This window comes from Chondrus crispus, genomic scaffold (genome assembly GCF_000350225.1).
Source record: "Chondrus crispus Stackhouse genomic scaffold, scaffold_67, whole genome shotgun sequence".
Taxonomy (NCBI): domain Eukaryota; phylum Rhodophyta; class Florideophyceae; order Gigartinales; family Gigartinaceae; genus Chondrus; species Chondrus crispus.
The window spans coordinates 66,353-80,139 of NW_005178620.1; the positions used below are offsets into that span (position 1 = coordinate 66,353).

At 54.8% G+C, this 13,787-nt stretch overlaps 5 protein-coding genes; 3 read left to right on the forward strand and 2 right to left on the reverse strand.

Moving 5' to 3' along the window:
• Positions 1 to 6,542: 6,542 nt before the first annotated feature.
• CHC_T00007236001 (hypothetical protein) lies at positions 6,543 to 6,755 on the forward strand. XM_005710758.1 is given in 2 exon segments: positions 6,543 to 6,653; positions 6,654 to 6,755. The coding sequence occupies 1 exon segment, from the start codon at positions 6,543 to 6,545 to the stop codon at positions 6,651 to 6,653; it is 111 nt and encodes a 36-aa protein (XP_005710815.1). The 3' UTR covers positions 6,654 to 6,755.
• A 1,224-nt stretch (positions 6,756 to 7,979) lies between these two features.
• Positions 7,980 to 9,182, forward strand: CHC_T00007237001 (hypothetical protein). Its single transcript, XM_005710759.1, has 2 exons — positions 7,980 to 8,463; positions 8,524 to 9,182. The coding sequence occupies exons 1-2, from the start codon at positions 7,980 to 7,982 to the stop codon at positions 9,180 to 9,182; spliced, it is 1,143 nt and encodes a 380-aa protein (XP_005710816.1).
• Positions 9,183 to 9,387: 205 nt separating this feature from the next.
• CHC_T00007238001 (hypothetical protein) lies at positions 9,388 to 9,657 on the reverse strand. The gene has a single exon (XM_005710760.1). It carries the CDS (start codon positions 9,655 to 9,657, stop codon positions 9,388 to 9,390), a length of 270 nt encoding a protein of 89 aa, XP_005710817.1.
• Positions 9,658 to 9,782: 125 nt separating this feature from the next.
• On the forward strand, positions 9,783 to 11,720 carry CHC_T00007239001 (hypothetical protein). Its single transcript, XM_005710761.1, has one exon. It carries the CDS (start codon positions 9,783 to 9,785, stop codon positions 11,718 to 11,720), a length of 1,938 nt encoding a protein of 645 aa, XP_005710818.1.
• Positions 11,721 to 12,449: 729 nt separating this feature from the next.
• On the reverse strand, positions 12,450 to 13,466 carry CHC_T00010132001 (Arfrp1). XM_005710762.1 is given in 3 exon segments: positions 12,450 to 12,638; positions 12,639 to 13,253; positions 13,254 to 13,466. 1 exon segment carries the CDS (start codon positions 13,251 to 13,253, stop codon positions 12,639 to 12,641), a length of 615 nt encoding a protein of 204 aa, XP_005710819.1. The 5' UTR covers positions 13,254 to 13,466; the 3' UTR covers positions 12,450 to 12,638.
• Between the last annotated feature and the right edge of the window lie 321 nt (positions 13,467 to 13,787).

A 13,787-nucleotide genomic window follows, 5' to 3' on the forward strand; every position in this document is an offset into this window, starting at 1 on the left:
CCCACCCGCGGGGGAATGTGCGGTGCGCGCACCTGCGCGCACGTCGCTGGCAGAAGTCCCTCACCGAAAAGGGACTTCAAGCGCCTGTCCGGAAATACGGTTCCGCAGTGCAACGCCTTGTCCCATAACTGGTTACTGTACACCTCCTCCGTCATATTTGAGCTCTGACGGAAGGAGGTGACATCACCGACCGCTTCGGAAATAACTTCGTCCGTCGCGTACGTGCGTAATAAAAAGTTAACGACTTCCGCGTAGGTTTCGCATCCACCGCCATGGTGTTTCCGTGTAGCCTGGACTGGAGCAAAGCGTGAGCCTGCCCAGTCAAGTAGAACTGGTAACACCATACGGCCGCGCCTTCGCTGACCCCATTGTGGTCGCAGGCCATGTTGAAGCGCGCGAGAAACCCTAGCACCGCGATTGGATCTTGACCACCGAATGTGTGGGTTTTCAGCTGGACGTCCAACTTCTTCCGATATCGGTTAACTCGCCGCGCGGTACTCGCGTCGTAGCGCGCGCTGCGATTTTCCAGCCTATACGTGCGGTAGTCGACGGCCTTGGGGAACAGGTCGTTCAGCGGCCTGATCACCGGCAACCGTTTCGGATCCCGCCTCGGGGCAGACCGGCGGTCTCTGCCCCTGCGATGGCGGTCTCCTTCTTCGCCGGGGCTACTGTAGCCCTCCGGATCGGAGTCTTCTCGCCGGAACCGACGTCGGTCGCGCGCACTGCGGCCTCTGCGGTCGCTTCTGCGCGATCCGCCCGACTCGGTGTCCTCGTCATCGGAGGGGTATCCACCTCCTCCGGCATCGCGGTATCGCGTATAGCGTCCTTCGCGGTTATCATCGGAGGGGTAACCGACCCCTCCGGCATCGCGGTATCGCGCGTAGCGTCTGTCGCGGTTCTTGCGCGTCGCCCTGTGGCGACGTCTTGTGTCTTCTTCCTCGGAGGGGTTTTCTGTACCCTCCGAGGTGTAGCCTTAAGCGCCGGGCGCGCTTCTTCTGCTCGACCGATACGGCTGTCGCTTTTCTGTCTCGAAGCGCCCCAGGCAGTTTTCTGTCCCGCGGGGCCAGCCGTATCGGCGAGTACGGGAGGGCCATTTTCTGTGGGCCCTCCTGTAGCACCATAAATTGGTGGAAGGTAAATGGTCTTACCCTCCGGGTGAGGGGCCATTGTACCGATCCCGGGTGCGGCGCCGATCGGTTCAGCGCGCGTTAGCGTAGGATCCGGAGCGGTTGAGTCGCGCTGCTCGCGTGCGTCGACTCCTGCTCCGGCGAAGGTCGTGGCCAGACGATTGGCCACGACGGAGCTGATCGCTCCCTTTAGAGCCGTGCCGGACGGGGATTCTTCATCCACAGTGGTGAGCGCGGTCACCACCTCGCATTGGACTTGAGCGGGTAGAAGTTCGTCCAAAAGCGGTGGTATCGCGCTGCGTACGTGCGCGTCCACGAGCGCGGGCACCGTTCGGTCGAGGCATACGCGCGCTACCTGGGGGAGTTCCGTAGCGAGGAACTTCTGGACCCAGGCCTGGATGCGCGGCTGAATCGCGTCGACCATTCATTGGACGCGATTCTCAGTGCCTGCCGACGCGGCCGGCGTAACATCCGATGCGGACGCTCGCGTGCGGCCCGGTCGCGGTGGCGGTCGCAGCAGGGCTTCGGGGTTCCCCACCCGGGGGCCCGGTGCGCCACTGCCACTGCGGGTGCTCAGACGCCCGGAGGCGGAGTCTCCCCCTTGATCCGGTCGGTTCATCGTCGAATACGCTTCGCGATCGACGCGGTGATTTCTCAACCTTTTCCGTCCGTACGGTTCTGCGCGCGGTCGAGCGAATACGCGTGCGGCTCAACCTCAAGAGTTATCCCCTCCACAAGAGTACCAAATGTGGGATAACTCCTCTCCGCCCTGGGTTGGGTGAGAGGCGGAGGCTTTAGCGAGGGAGCACGCGGCGCGGACGCGACGCGCTAATTGAACCGATCGGACGAGCTCGCGAAAAGGGAGTGGCTCACTGGCCGGTTACGCGCAGTCGCCCCGTGGTGCGTGAACAGGAGCGACCGGTAACGGGTTAGAAGCCAGCGCGCGCCACAGACAACCGAAAACGGACGTACGTAGGCGCAAAAGGGACGGGGGCGAGCTTGCCCCAGTTTACTGGTGGGGACGGGTGTCAGGTCTTAACCGCTCAGAGGGACGCCTCGGACACCTGTCCCAGTGTACAGTACCTGCCGCTTAGTGCGTACCAGGTACTGTACGCAATTAAAAAACTAGCGCCTCAATTCCTAATTACCGCGCGGACGCTGCAGGTACACGTGTGTACTACTGTACACACGCGCTGCTTACAGACTACCGCACGGATGCCACGTGTGCTAGCGTACACGCGTAATACTAGCAAACTACCGCTTGGCCGACACGTGCACTACTGTACACGTACGCCAGATTACGACCACTCGGCACGAGCCCGCTCCCTACACGTGGGCACACCCGCCCACGTGTACACCGTGCACGGCCGCACGGATAATAATCTCCCCGCGCGCGCGTCCGTCGTTATACTACAGTTTTCAATGTGGGGACACCACCCCACCCGCCGTTCGCTACCGAGTTTCCGAAATCGGACAAGCCCAAGAAGGCAAACAGACCCCGTCGGACGTTTAAGAAAAACCCGAAAAAGAACAGGGCACGAGACCGGAGTCGGAATATTCTTAAGTCTCGAACGGGTGACCCTTTCAAGGTCGACGGAGCGTTGGAGAAGCGACCGCGCCTCTGTCGTTGGCGGTCAACTGATCCCGTACGGATCGCATTTGCCGAAACAATACTTGCGAAAGGACAGGACAAACCCGGAACGGATTTTATTTCAGTTCGCACAGGGTATGTAGTCATCTTGGTAAACTGTACCACCCGTCTCGGAAAAATACCGACGTCCTTTTAAAAAGGATAGGTGGTCGACGGCGGCCTGTAGACTGCAGTCAAGTCCGAATCGGTCAAAAAGGGGGGGACAAACCCTTAAGGGACGAACTCGGAAACCTAATGATGTCCTGTACCGTCCGGGTTGGTCGTCCAAAGGAGAGGGGTAAGGCTTCCAAATCTTTGAAGTCCGAATCAGAACTGTACAGGAGCCCAGAAGGGCCCACCAACCGGCTTGGGATAACTTTGCTTACCATGTCGGGACGGCGCCACAGACCAGGTCCGACGCCTAAAACGGGAATTGGAAAGGACCGGGTTGGTCATCCCAAGGGGGCAAGCTCGACATTCCGCCTCCGAAGGTCAGGCAAGAAGGAGAAAAACCCAATGGGAACGCCTGCAGAACAGTGGCACCGATTCAAGACGACGGTTCGCAAGGCCGATTTTAGGGAACGGCCAATGGGAGCTCGTTAATTGACAAAAACCGTACTCAGAAGAAAAACAGGCACGATTTTCTTAAAAAATGCCGTTTTTCACTGTTGACACGACGTCCCCATCGGGTAGCTACAAGCCTTACGAAGGGAAATTGGTACGCCACAGTGGTGTTGGAAACCCGTGGACGACCAACTTTGGACTTACCGCTCACACGGATGACGGACGAAACCCATTTCGGGACATCACGGACACGCCCGGCAGCTGGTGGCCACCGTGGACCTGGCCGCATTTGCGCATGCCGTCGCTATGCGCGCCACGGGCCGGCGTGCCGCTACCGCTCGTCGCTTTCACGCTGGGTCACGCCGCCGGCGCTATACTACGCACTACTGCGCGTCGCCTGCCGTTGGGTCACACCGCTATCGGAAAATTGGCCATGTCCTTTTAAGGGAATCAGAGATCGGCCTCAGGTGGTAGAGGTCAGCAAAGCCCGAATCGGTCACAAAAAAGAGAACCTCAAGAGGACGAAGCCGATAAACCGGATAAGGTCCTATGCCGCCCGGATCGGTCGTTCTGAGGAGAGGGGTGAGGTTTCCATTCGGACTGGCCCATAAGGGAAAAATTAATCGAGATCCCGCCGAGTCGGTCCCGTCAAGTCGGGCCCCAAAGGGCAGACCCGTCAGGGAAAATTTGACCGAGACCATGTCAGGTCGGTTCCCACAGGGAAAAATTAATAGGGACCACGTTGGGTCGGTCCCCAAAGGGCAGACCCGTCAGAGAAAAATTGACTGAGACCATGTAAGGTCAGTTCCCACAGGGCAGAGCCCTCAGGGAAAAATTAATAGGGACCACGTTGGGTCGGTCCCCAAAGGGCAGACCCGTCAGGGAAAAATTGACCGAGACTATGTCGGGTCGGTCCCCATGACAGGGGCAGGCCCGTCAGGGAAACATTGACCGAGACCATGTCGGGTCGGTCATCCCGAGAAGGGGGCACAAGCTCGACATTCCGCCTTCGAAGGTCGAGCAGAAAAAAGAAACACCCAATGGGGACGCCCCGCGGGACAGTGGTGGCGGTTCAAGGAGGCGTTTGGAGAGTCCCGATTTTAGGGAACACCCAATGGGAGCTCGTCAACAGGACGACGTCCACCCGCAGGGAGAGAAAAACAGGCAAGTTTTTGCTTGGAAAAAGGCTGTTTTTAGTCCAGAGACCAAGAGGCCGATGACGGACCAGACCCCATTCTGGGAGAGCACGGACACGCCCCGCCGCTGGTGGCCACCCTTGACCTGGCCGCCCTCGCGCCCGCCGACTCGGCGCCGACTACGCGCGCCTCCTCCGCTCCTCGGCCGCACTGCGCGTCGCCTTTCCACTGACTGCCGACGCCGTTACCACTGCCGAGCCCGCCCGCGATGATCGACCCGCGCCCCACCGCAAGCGCGCACGCACGCGCTGCGCAAAGCGCCGCCGCCTGCCTAAACGCCCACGTCGACGCCGTCGGCGCGCCCGTAGCCCGGCGCCCCCCGCCGCGCTGGCCCCGCTGCGCTCGCGCTCGGCGACTCCGCGCGCCCCCTCCGCTCCTCGGCCGCACCTCGCGCCGCCTGCCCGCTGACACCTGCCGCCGCGCACGCGCCGCCGGCGCGCAAAAGCAGCCTCGCCCCGCTGTTCGCCGCCACCGCCGCGGCACCGCCCCACGGGGGCAGACCGAAACGGACGAGACCCTTCCTTGGATGCGCGCAAACCGCAGGCGGCCAGTGCCACCCCTTACTTGAAGGCACTGTACCGCCCCGGTCTGCGACAACGCGTACAGTCCGGCGACGGTATGGCGCATTTCGCGACGTACCTGGCGCAAATCCGGGCGCGTGCCGCCGCCCTCACAGGGCGTGCCAAGACCGATCCGGAAAATCTGCGAAAATTGTAGCGCACGGGCGACACGTGGATGCTACTTTCGTGGCACCTCTCGCCCGAGGCGCGCCAAGGCCGATTCGGAAAATATGCGAGAATTATAGCGCGCAGGCGACACGTGGATGCTACTGTCGTGGCACCACTCGCCCAGGGCGCGCCCAGGCCGATTCAGGAAATCTGCGAAAATTGTAGCGCACGACGGACACACATTACTGCCTCCTTTGCTGCTTCCCCATCCCGATCCCGTTCTTCTGGAACACCGATTGGTTCAAGCGCAAGTGCCAGCCGCGCCGCGACCCCCGCTCCCCATCGTCGCGCACCACGGACGTCTAACCATGCCGTCGCCGCGCCCCGCCGCGCCCGCGCCGAGCAGCACCGACGCCATCCTGTCGCACGAGGCCTCGCTGCGCCGCTAGATACTCGCGCTGCAGGAGTCGGCCCCCGCCGACGCCCGCCTGCAGCTCGCCCACCTGCTCTCCTCCTCCTCCTCCTCCTCCGCCGCCGCCGCCTTCGGCCGCTCCGCCTCCCCCGGGCTGCGCGCCATGCGCGACGCCGTCCAGCTCCAGCTCGCCGCCTGCGACGACGACCACATCCTCTACCAGGTCGCCCTCGCCGCCTTGGACGCCTTCGTCACCGTCCGCGTGCACGGCGCGCGCGCGAAGACCTCGGCCTTTTTTGACAAGCTCTCGCGCGAGCGATACTGGGACTCGTTCGCTGTCTTTGCGGGCAGCACCGTCGCAGAGGAGGCCTTCTTGGCCATCAATATTCGCAAGCAGCTCACCGTCATTGACGTCGTGCCGCAGTATGAAGGGAGGGGCGTCGCGAAGAGGCTGGCAGCCGCGACGGGAGCGTCGGTTCGCTATGGCTTATTGGGCAATTGTCGTAAGTTGTTGGAAGGCGTTGACGCCGTTATTATAGGGGCGGAGGAAGTGGCGATGAATCGGTGTGTCTTGGCCTCGCCCGGCGCGAGCATTGTGGTTCAGATTGCGAGGGAGCTGGGCGTGTCGGTCGTCGTGACGACGCAGGCCGTCAAGTTTTCGGAGGGCATGATCGTGGATTGGAGTTATGCGGGTTATGATGTCATCAGGCCGCATGAGATTCTCACCATTGTCACAGAGATGAATACGAGTGCATATAGTGCTTCGGACGCGCCTGATGTGCTCAAGGTTTTGGCTAGGTGTTAGGGGAGGAAGGGGAAGATGGCAACCTAGCAATCGAGTTGGTATTGCCTTCAGATGTCTATACGGCCGATGCTTCTTTTTTTTCTTTTCTTTTCGGCGCAGCGATTTGCACAGAATGCTTTTAGGGGATAAGTGAGTCTGCTATGCTTCTCGGTGACCGGTTTATCACTGTTCCATGTCTATATAGTCTTGTCTGGCTTAGAGCCCTCTTTCATTCCGGTCGTGGCAGAGATGATTTTCTAGCTCGATGTTAACACAACTATCTGTACCAGTATCTTAAGCCCACTAACGAATCCAATCAATCCATAGACGCACGACAAGTTTTGATGACTCATCACCAAATCAATTTAGTACCTCAAACCCCGATTTTATGACCGAATCCCGACCCTGAACAACTCGGCGGTGTATGGCACCATTACAGCTGGTGCGTAGAATGGCGCCAAGTGACCTACAATTTATGTGCCCACCTTTAACTCTGCTATTCGGAAATGTGGTGAGTTGTAGTCAATTGACGTTTATATCCCAAGAGAGGGATTTCTTCCGACTAGACTGCCCTACATTAGGTCTGCCAAATCTCGCTTTTAAACTATATTTAAAAGGTCGATGGAAGTTGTTGTACTAGAAAACGCCAAGATTGACAGAAGCACTGTTCGTGGGAAGCCTCTGGACGTTGACTGTTGCTGCCAGTACAAAAAATGAAGAGGGTATCGCTCCAATGTATGTGACATCATAAGAACTTACCCTGCATGAACTATGGCTGCACCGATATTGCTGATATCACAGGAAATGCCGGAATGGAAGGGAACGAACAGAGCTGGGGCAGTTTACAACTGTCGCCCCACATAAAAAGGTGACACTCTGGAGTAGATCTCATCCCAGCATGAAACTCGATCTTGATCAAAGGATGGCCATTTCGCACTATCTCGAAATGAAGAAGGAAATTAAATGGAGGAAGGCGTCGAGATAAATGGGCGATAGAATAACTAAGGAAAACGTGGTGCATGCTTAACTTCTGTGTTCCGGTCTTATATCTATAACGATTATTGTGAATGGGTTCTCAATGAGAAGTCATCATTTATTCGGTGATAATGGAAGCTCTCTTGCCTAGATAGATTGGAGTATACTGGATACTCTTGATGTCATAAGGAGCTCTTGAGTAATCGCAAAGAGATGATGGGAGTAAGCTGAACTACATCATCTCATCACGCATGTGAATACGTAGAATCACAGTGCTTGATGGCAGCCATGTTATATGCTAATACGGAACAACCAATGGAGAAAGGGCAGATACAGTTTTCAGAATTTAGCCTTTTTGGGGCACCAATATTGCAGGCATTAAAAATAAGTGGAATTGGGTTTTCATCGCTGGCATCCACAATGCTGTTAAGCTTTGCGCCTATGTCGACGTTGTCGACGCGTTACGTCTTTTCGCAGTCAACTTCGTTCTTCGAGACACCTTTGTTTCGCTCTGGTTGGGACAAATGGCAGGGACGCCGTCTTCAGCGGCTCCAAACTCGTCCAGATCGTCACCTTCACGCCCACCCGAAGACGAGATGAAGGAGCGTGGAACAGGCATAGCAATGGGCGGTTTCGCGTTACTCACTTGCATTGCCGTTTTGGCCTTCGTTTGCAAAGAAGCGCAATTGGCGGATCCGCTTCTTCTTTCTCGGGTACTGACTGTGAGTTTCATTGCAGCTACATGCTTTCTCCTGGTGAAGCACTTCATCAAGGTAATGGTTCCGCTCTTTCTGAGGGCCAACATGTGCGGCAGGGACATTAATAAGCGCGGCACACCAGCAGGAGAAAGGCCGATCCCCGAGCCACTAGGCCTGATACCAGCAGCAGTCTATATTCTCGTACTCTGTGCGCTGCATCTCGTGGGTGATCACAACGGTGACGCCCGCTTGTATACGGCTGCGATGGCTTGTGTTACGTTCATGACGCTTCTCGGATTTGCAGACGACGTTCTTGACTTAAAATGGCGCTACAAATTGGTTCTCCCTTTCATCGCTAGCATGCCACTTCTGGTCAACTATACCGGCGTGACGACTGTCGTGATGCCGCGTGCCCTGGCGCCGCTTGTCGGTGCCATTGCCAAACCGCTGGGCGGCGGTTTTGTTGGAGCCGCGTCGGGAAGATTGGTGGACCTCGGGCTCGGGTACTATCTGTACATGTCGCTGTTAAGCATATTCTGCACGAATGCGATCAATATTTACGCAGGCATTAACGGGTTGGAGGCGGGACAATCGGTCGTGATTGGGATCTTCGTACTCATTCACAACGCACTTAACATCAACCCGACGGTGCCGAAGGATAACATCGAGCTGCTTCGGGCACATCATGCGTTTTCAATGGACATGATGATTCCATTTGTGGCTGTGACTTTGGGCTTGCTGGTGCACAATTGGTACCCGTCGCGGGTATTTGTCGGGGATACCTTTTGCTACTTTGCGGGAATGACGTTTGCTATGGCTGCGATTTTGGGGCATTACGCACTCACGCTGCTTCTATTTTTCCTACCACAGATTTTTAACTTTCTATACTCGGTGCCGCAGTTGTTTGGGATTGTGCCATGCCCGAGACATCGTTTGCCTACTTTTAACCAGGAAACAGGGAAATTGGAGGCCGTCAAGTCACATCTCAACCTTGTGAACCTTGTGTTATGGATCACGGGGCCGATGACGGAACGTGCACTCTGCGTACTGTTACTTGTTTTACAAGTAGTGTGTTGTTGTGGTGGGTTAGCAGTTCGTGGATTTGTTCTGACTTTAATAAGCAAATGACGATGCTCAATATCATCATGCAATTATCCCATTGGTATTGCGTCGAAGTCGTGCAAATAGGTTGCTACCGGTGTATAAAGGGGATGGTGGCTGTACAGCGACAATAATTAGAGCATTGAGCGACAAGGGAAGCGGGACTTGGACTGGGGACATCGTCAGCCAGTGGCTGCGCTCAGATCAAATTTTTGGGAAACTTTTTGTTCATTTATCGCTTGGCCGTTTGTTGTTCAGTGCGTCGCTTGCGGGCCGTTCCTAACGACGAGCACGGTGTGTGTGGGCCGTTGACTGGTGCAGGGCTAGGGGTGGTGCCAGCACCGGCCCTGACACTGCGACGTTCGCCAGTGTTCCCGAAATCTACGAAATTACTGCACATTTTCTCCACGTCCACATTACTGTACCCGTCCCCCACTGACACCCCCCACACATATCCGTCACCTGCCACCTCCGTCCCCATCAGGCTGCCGTCCGCGTTCATCCCCGTCGCCCACTACGCGACCATCAGTGGCATCCCACATCACCTTCCCGCCTCGAAACTTTCACCCTTTCTTTCGTCACGCGCTTGAGCGCGCGCCGACGCAAGTCCAACTTTCTCTCCGCATCATGAACACCCCACGCCGTCATCGATGCGTGACAGCAACAGCGCTGCTTGCAGCCGTCCTCTCTGTAGCACCGGCGTTCTACCTCCCGGGTATCGCCTCCATTAACTATGAGGAAGGTGAGAAGCTCGACGTGATGGCGAACAAACTCACCTCACCGAAGAACAAGCTACCATACGACTACTATTCGCTGCCGTTCTGCGGCTCCGACAACAAGAAGGACCATCGTTCCAAGCCTGTCAATCTGGGCCAGGTCCTTATGGGCGATCGCATGAAGCCCACGGATTACGACTTTCGCATGAAGACGCCAATGCAATGTAAGGTACTCTGCGAGCGCAAGTTCACGGCCGAGCAGATCCGTTTGCTACGCACGAGAATCGTCCAGGAGTATGCTGTCAGACTCAATTTGGACAACATGCCTGTGGTTATCAAGGGACATACGAGAGCTCATCGCCCTGCGTTTAGATTTGGATATGATATTGGACGATCCGAGTCGGATGGCAAGCTCTTTATCAACAACCATCTCAAGTTTAAAGTTTTGTTTAACAATCCCAAGGCATCGGGCTCTGGTTTCGAATCGGTCCCTGATATTGATGCCGTTTCTTCTGAAGGGTATCGCGTTGTTGGTTTTGAGGTTGAACCGTACAGCATCAAGCATGTAGTCGCAGATTCCAAGCCTACCAAGGAAAGCTGCCCGGTTTCTGATGCAATGGAACCCATGGAGATCACCCCTGATACACCTGTTCTTTTCACATATGACGTCGATTTCATTGAATCCTCGCACCGATGGGCTACTCGTTGGGACAACCTCCTTGAAGCCAATCCTGAGCTGAAGCAGATTCAATGGTTTTCCATCGTCAACTCCCTCATGATCTCACTTTTCCTCACTGCCCTCGTCGGTACTGTCATGCTGCGAACGGTGTTACGTGACTTCTCCAGATACAACGCGTTAGAAGAGGAGGATGAAGAGGATGTCACCGGCTGGAAATTGGTCCACGGTGATGTCTTCCGTACACCCAAGTACCCCGTCCTTTTATCTATCTTTTGCGGTTCGGGCTCTCAGACCCTTTGGATGTCTACTATTCTGCTTCTTTTCGCGCTTTTGGGCTTCCTTTCACCTGCATACCGCGGCGGTCTCATCACCACTATGCTCTCGCTCTGGGTTCTCGCTTCCTCCATTTGCGGATATTCTTCTGCGCGTGTTTATGCGTCCTTTGAGAACGGTCAGAGCAGGAAGCTTGTGACTCTCGGCTCAGCTTTCTTGTTCCCAAGTCTTGCGTTCACGTTATTTTTTGTGCTAAACCTCTTTGTGTGGGGATCAGGTTCATCAGGGGCAGTGCCGTTTACGACCCTTCTGGTCCTCCTGTTCATGTGGTTTGGTATCTCCGTCCCATTGGTATTTGCTGGTGCCTACATCGGGTACAAGACCAAGCCTTATGAGTTCCCGACTCGTACGAACCAGATTCCGCGACAAATTCCTGCATCACCGCTGAACATTCCGCAAGCAGCGTATGTTGTTCTTGCTGGTGTTCTTCCGTTCGGAACAGTGTTCATGGAACTCGTCTTCATTCTCAATTCAATTTGGCAGAATCAAATTTTGTACCTGTTTGGAATGCTTTCCATTGTTTTCGCCATTCTTGTCGTCACATGCGCGGAAATGAGCATTGTGTTTACTTACCTTACCCTTGCCGCAGAGCGGTGGACGTGGTGGTGGCAAGCATTCGGTGGATCTGCATCTGCTGGCATGTACATGTTTTTGTACAGTCTCTACTACATTGGTTCCCAAGCCGCGCAAGATCACATGCCACTTGTGAGCACAATGATGTTTGTTACTTACAGTCTTGTCGTAAGTGTGGCCTTCGCGTTAATGTGTGGTGCAGTTGGGTTCTTTTCTTCGTTCTGGTTTGTGAGGAAGATCTACTCCAACATTAGGGTCGATTAGGGTCGTTTCCACATGGTGAATACGTTTTCTTAGGGATATCCTGGCACATGTGGGGGAATGTTTACGGACGTGAACACTAGTTAGGATAAAATATACTACCATGCTCATTTTGTACAGGGTGGCCGTCTCCTTTAGTTCTATTGTAGCGTCAGTCCTCCACTTGCAAGGCCGGGCTGAACGGCTTCTGATAAGGCACTGCGACGTACTGTAGCTATTGCAATCCTGTGCTTCAGCTTGGATCACAGTCAACTGCAGTAGTCACTCCACGCCTAAGGTGTTCTTTCAATGGCTACTTACTATCAACGACAACGGTCCAAACGCAACCTGTACCGACCGTTATCTCTCCGATCGCTGTGACCGCGAGCTGTTGCACCTCGCTTGAATACCAATGTTGATAAGGCATATCTAATCGCATGGAAACGCACAGAAACGTATCATCCCATTAATCTCGAGGACATTCAAAGAGCAGAATCTGCTAATCCTTGTTGATTTCTACAACGAGACATCTTCTCTGAAAAATTGCAACTGCAAACGACGAGAGCCTTTTGCCTTTGACATGGCCCAAAATATCCTGAATCTTTCTCGAGCTCGCACAAGTCATTTGACTCTGTGGCTTCATCTTTCGTCCTCGCACCGACTCAGAACTAGCATAAAGTAGGGATGCAAAGAGACGGGAACCTCGAAACCCCATTCTCCTCGCCTTCCCGCAATGAACAAGGGTCTAAGAACCCATTCCGAGGAAGGAAGCGTGAATGGATGCCCCATAAAGCTTCACGAAGAATATGTCCCAGGATTTGGTATCAACCAGATACCAGCGCATTCATCTATCGGAGAAGACAAAACCACGCTTGTCCTTCCTTACAAAATAATATAATGCCTTGTAGAAGTTTTTGCTTTTGCACTCTTGTCGACAGTCCATTAAGGAATTCTGATCTCCAGCTTCATGTTTCCCTGCAAATTGGCCATGAGCCACTGTATGCCTTCGCGGATGCCTTCCCCAGACTCTGCTGAGCATGGTTGCACACACTGCGGCCTTTTCTCCGCGTCGGACAGAAGGTCGAGATCAAGACTGATTTTGACGGGATCGATCGCATCTTTTTGATCCTGCTTGTTGGCAAATATGAGGAGCGGGCTATGTACCAAATGCTCGCGCACAACGAGCTTTTTCAATTCATCCCGGGAATCCTCAAGCTTCGACTCGTCTGCGGAATCGACAACCCAAATAACAACCTCCGCATCCTCGACGTAGCGCTCCCAAATCGAGCGCAAGGCCTTCGCGCCGCCGAGATCCCAAACGAGAAGCTTCTCACCAGCAGTGTGAAGCTTCGCAACATTAAGACCGACCGTAGGATTCATTTTTTCCAGAGACGAGGGCTTCTCAACGATAGCTTCCGCAGGCGCGTTTTTTTTCAAGTACACCTTGAGCCATTCTAGTATAGAAGACTTTCCAGAGGACTCGACGCCGAGCAGGGCTATTTTGCGTTCGTTGACGTACGTCAGCTCCTCGTAGATGCCCTGGACTAGCGAGAACATCACACCAAGGGCCGCAGCATTGACGCGCCTTTCGGAAGCAAGGTCCAAAGTGTGTCTTCCCGCGCCGCCTCGGCGTTGTTGCCCGTGAGCGTTAGTAGACTATCGCGTTGTGGATAGAGCCGATCAAAGAAGTAGCACATGCATGTGGATTGCAGTTGAAGACGAGCTGAGGTCGAAGAAAAGTGGGCGGTGAGGTGAATGGGAATTTTGGCATAGGAGGAATTCTAGAGCAGCGTTCAGGTCAGACGGAGAAGCGTAATGTCGACAATATCAAGAGAGGCGCTGGCCGATGCTTACACTGAAAAAAGTATACACGTGGAAAAAGAAGAAAATATTTTGTGCATATGGCGTGAAGGTTCCTTTTTCGTTTCTATGGACAGATTTCTTACGACAAGTTGTTCATTTTGATTTTTTGAGCAGGGATGAGCGGATTACATGTGAGGTTGCTCTCGCGCGAACAAAAATCTGAGTTACACATTTTTTTAGCGCATCTGAAAACATATGTTGCTTTCAGCTGAGAGAATCTCCGGTAAA

Bases quoted from the DNA above. Each gene is read 5' to 3' on its own strand.
- CHC_T00007238001 (XM_005710760.1), bottom strand. From the start codon at position 9,657: ATGAACGCGGACGGCAGCCTGATGGGGACGGAGGTGGCAGGTGACGGA.
- CHC_T00007236001 (XM_005710758.1), top strand. From the start codon at position 6,543: ATGCTTCTCGGTGACCGGTTTATCACTGTTCCATGTCTATATAGTCTT.
- CHC_T00007237001 (XM_005710759.1), top strand. From the start codon at position 7,980: ATGGGCGGTTTCGCGTTACTCACTTGCATTGCCGTTTTGGCCTTCGTT. The intron at 8,464-8,523 runs GTGCCCTGGCGC...GTTTTGTTGGAG, and splicing joins GACGACTGTCGTGATGCCGC to CCGCGTCGGGAAGATTGGTG.
- CHC_T00010132001 (XM_005710762.1), bottom strand. From the start codon at position 13,253: ATGTTCTCGCTAGTCCAGGGCATCTACGAGGAGCTGACGTACGTCAAC.
- CHC_T00007239001 (XM_005710761.1), top strand. From the start codon at position 9,783: ATGAACACCCCACGCCGTCATCGATGCGTGACAGCAACAGCGCTGCTT.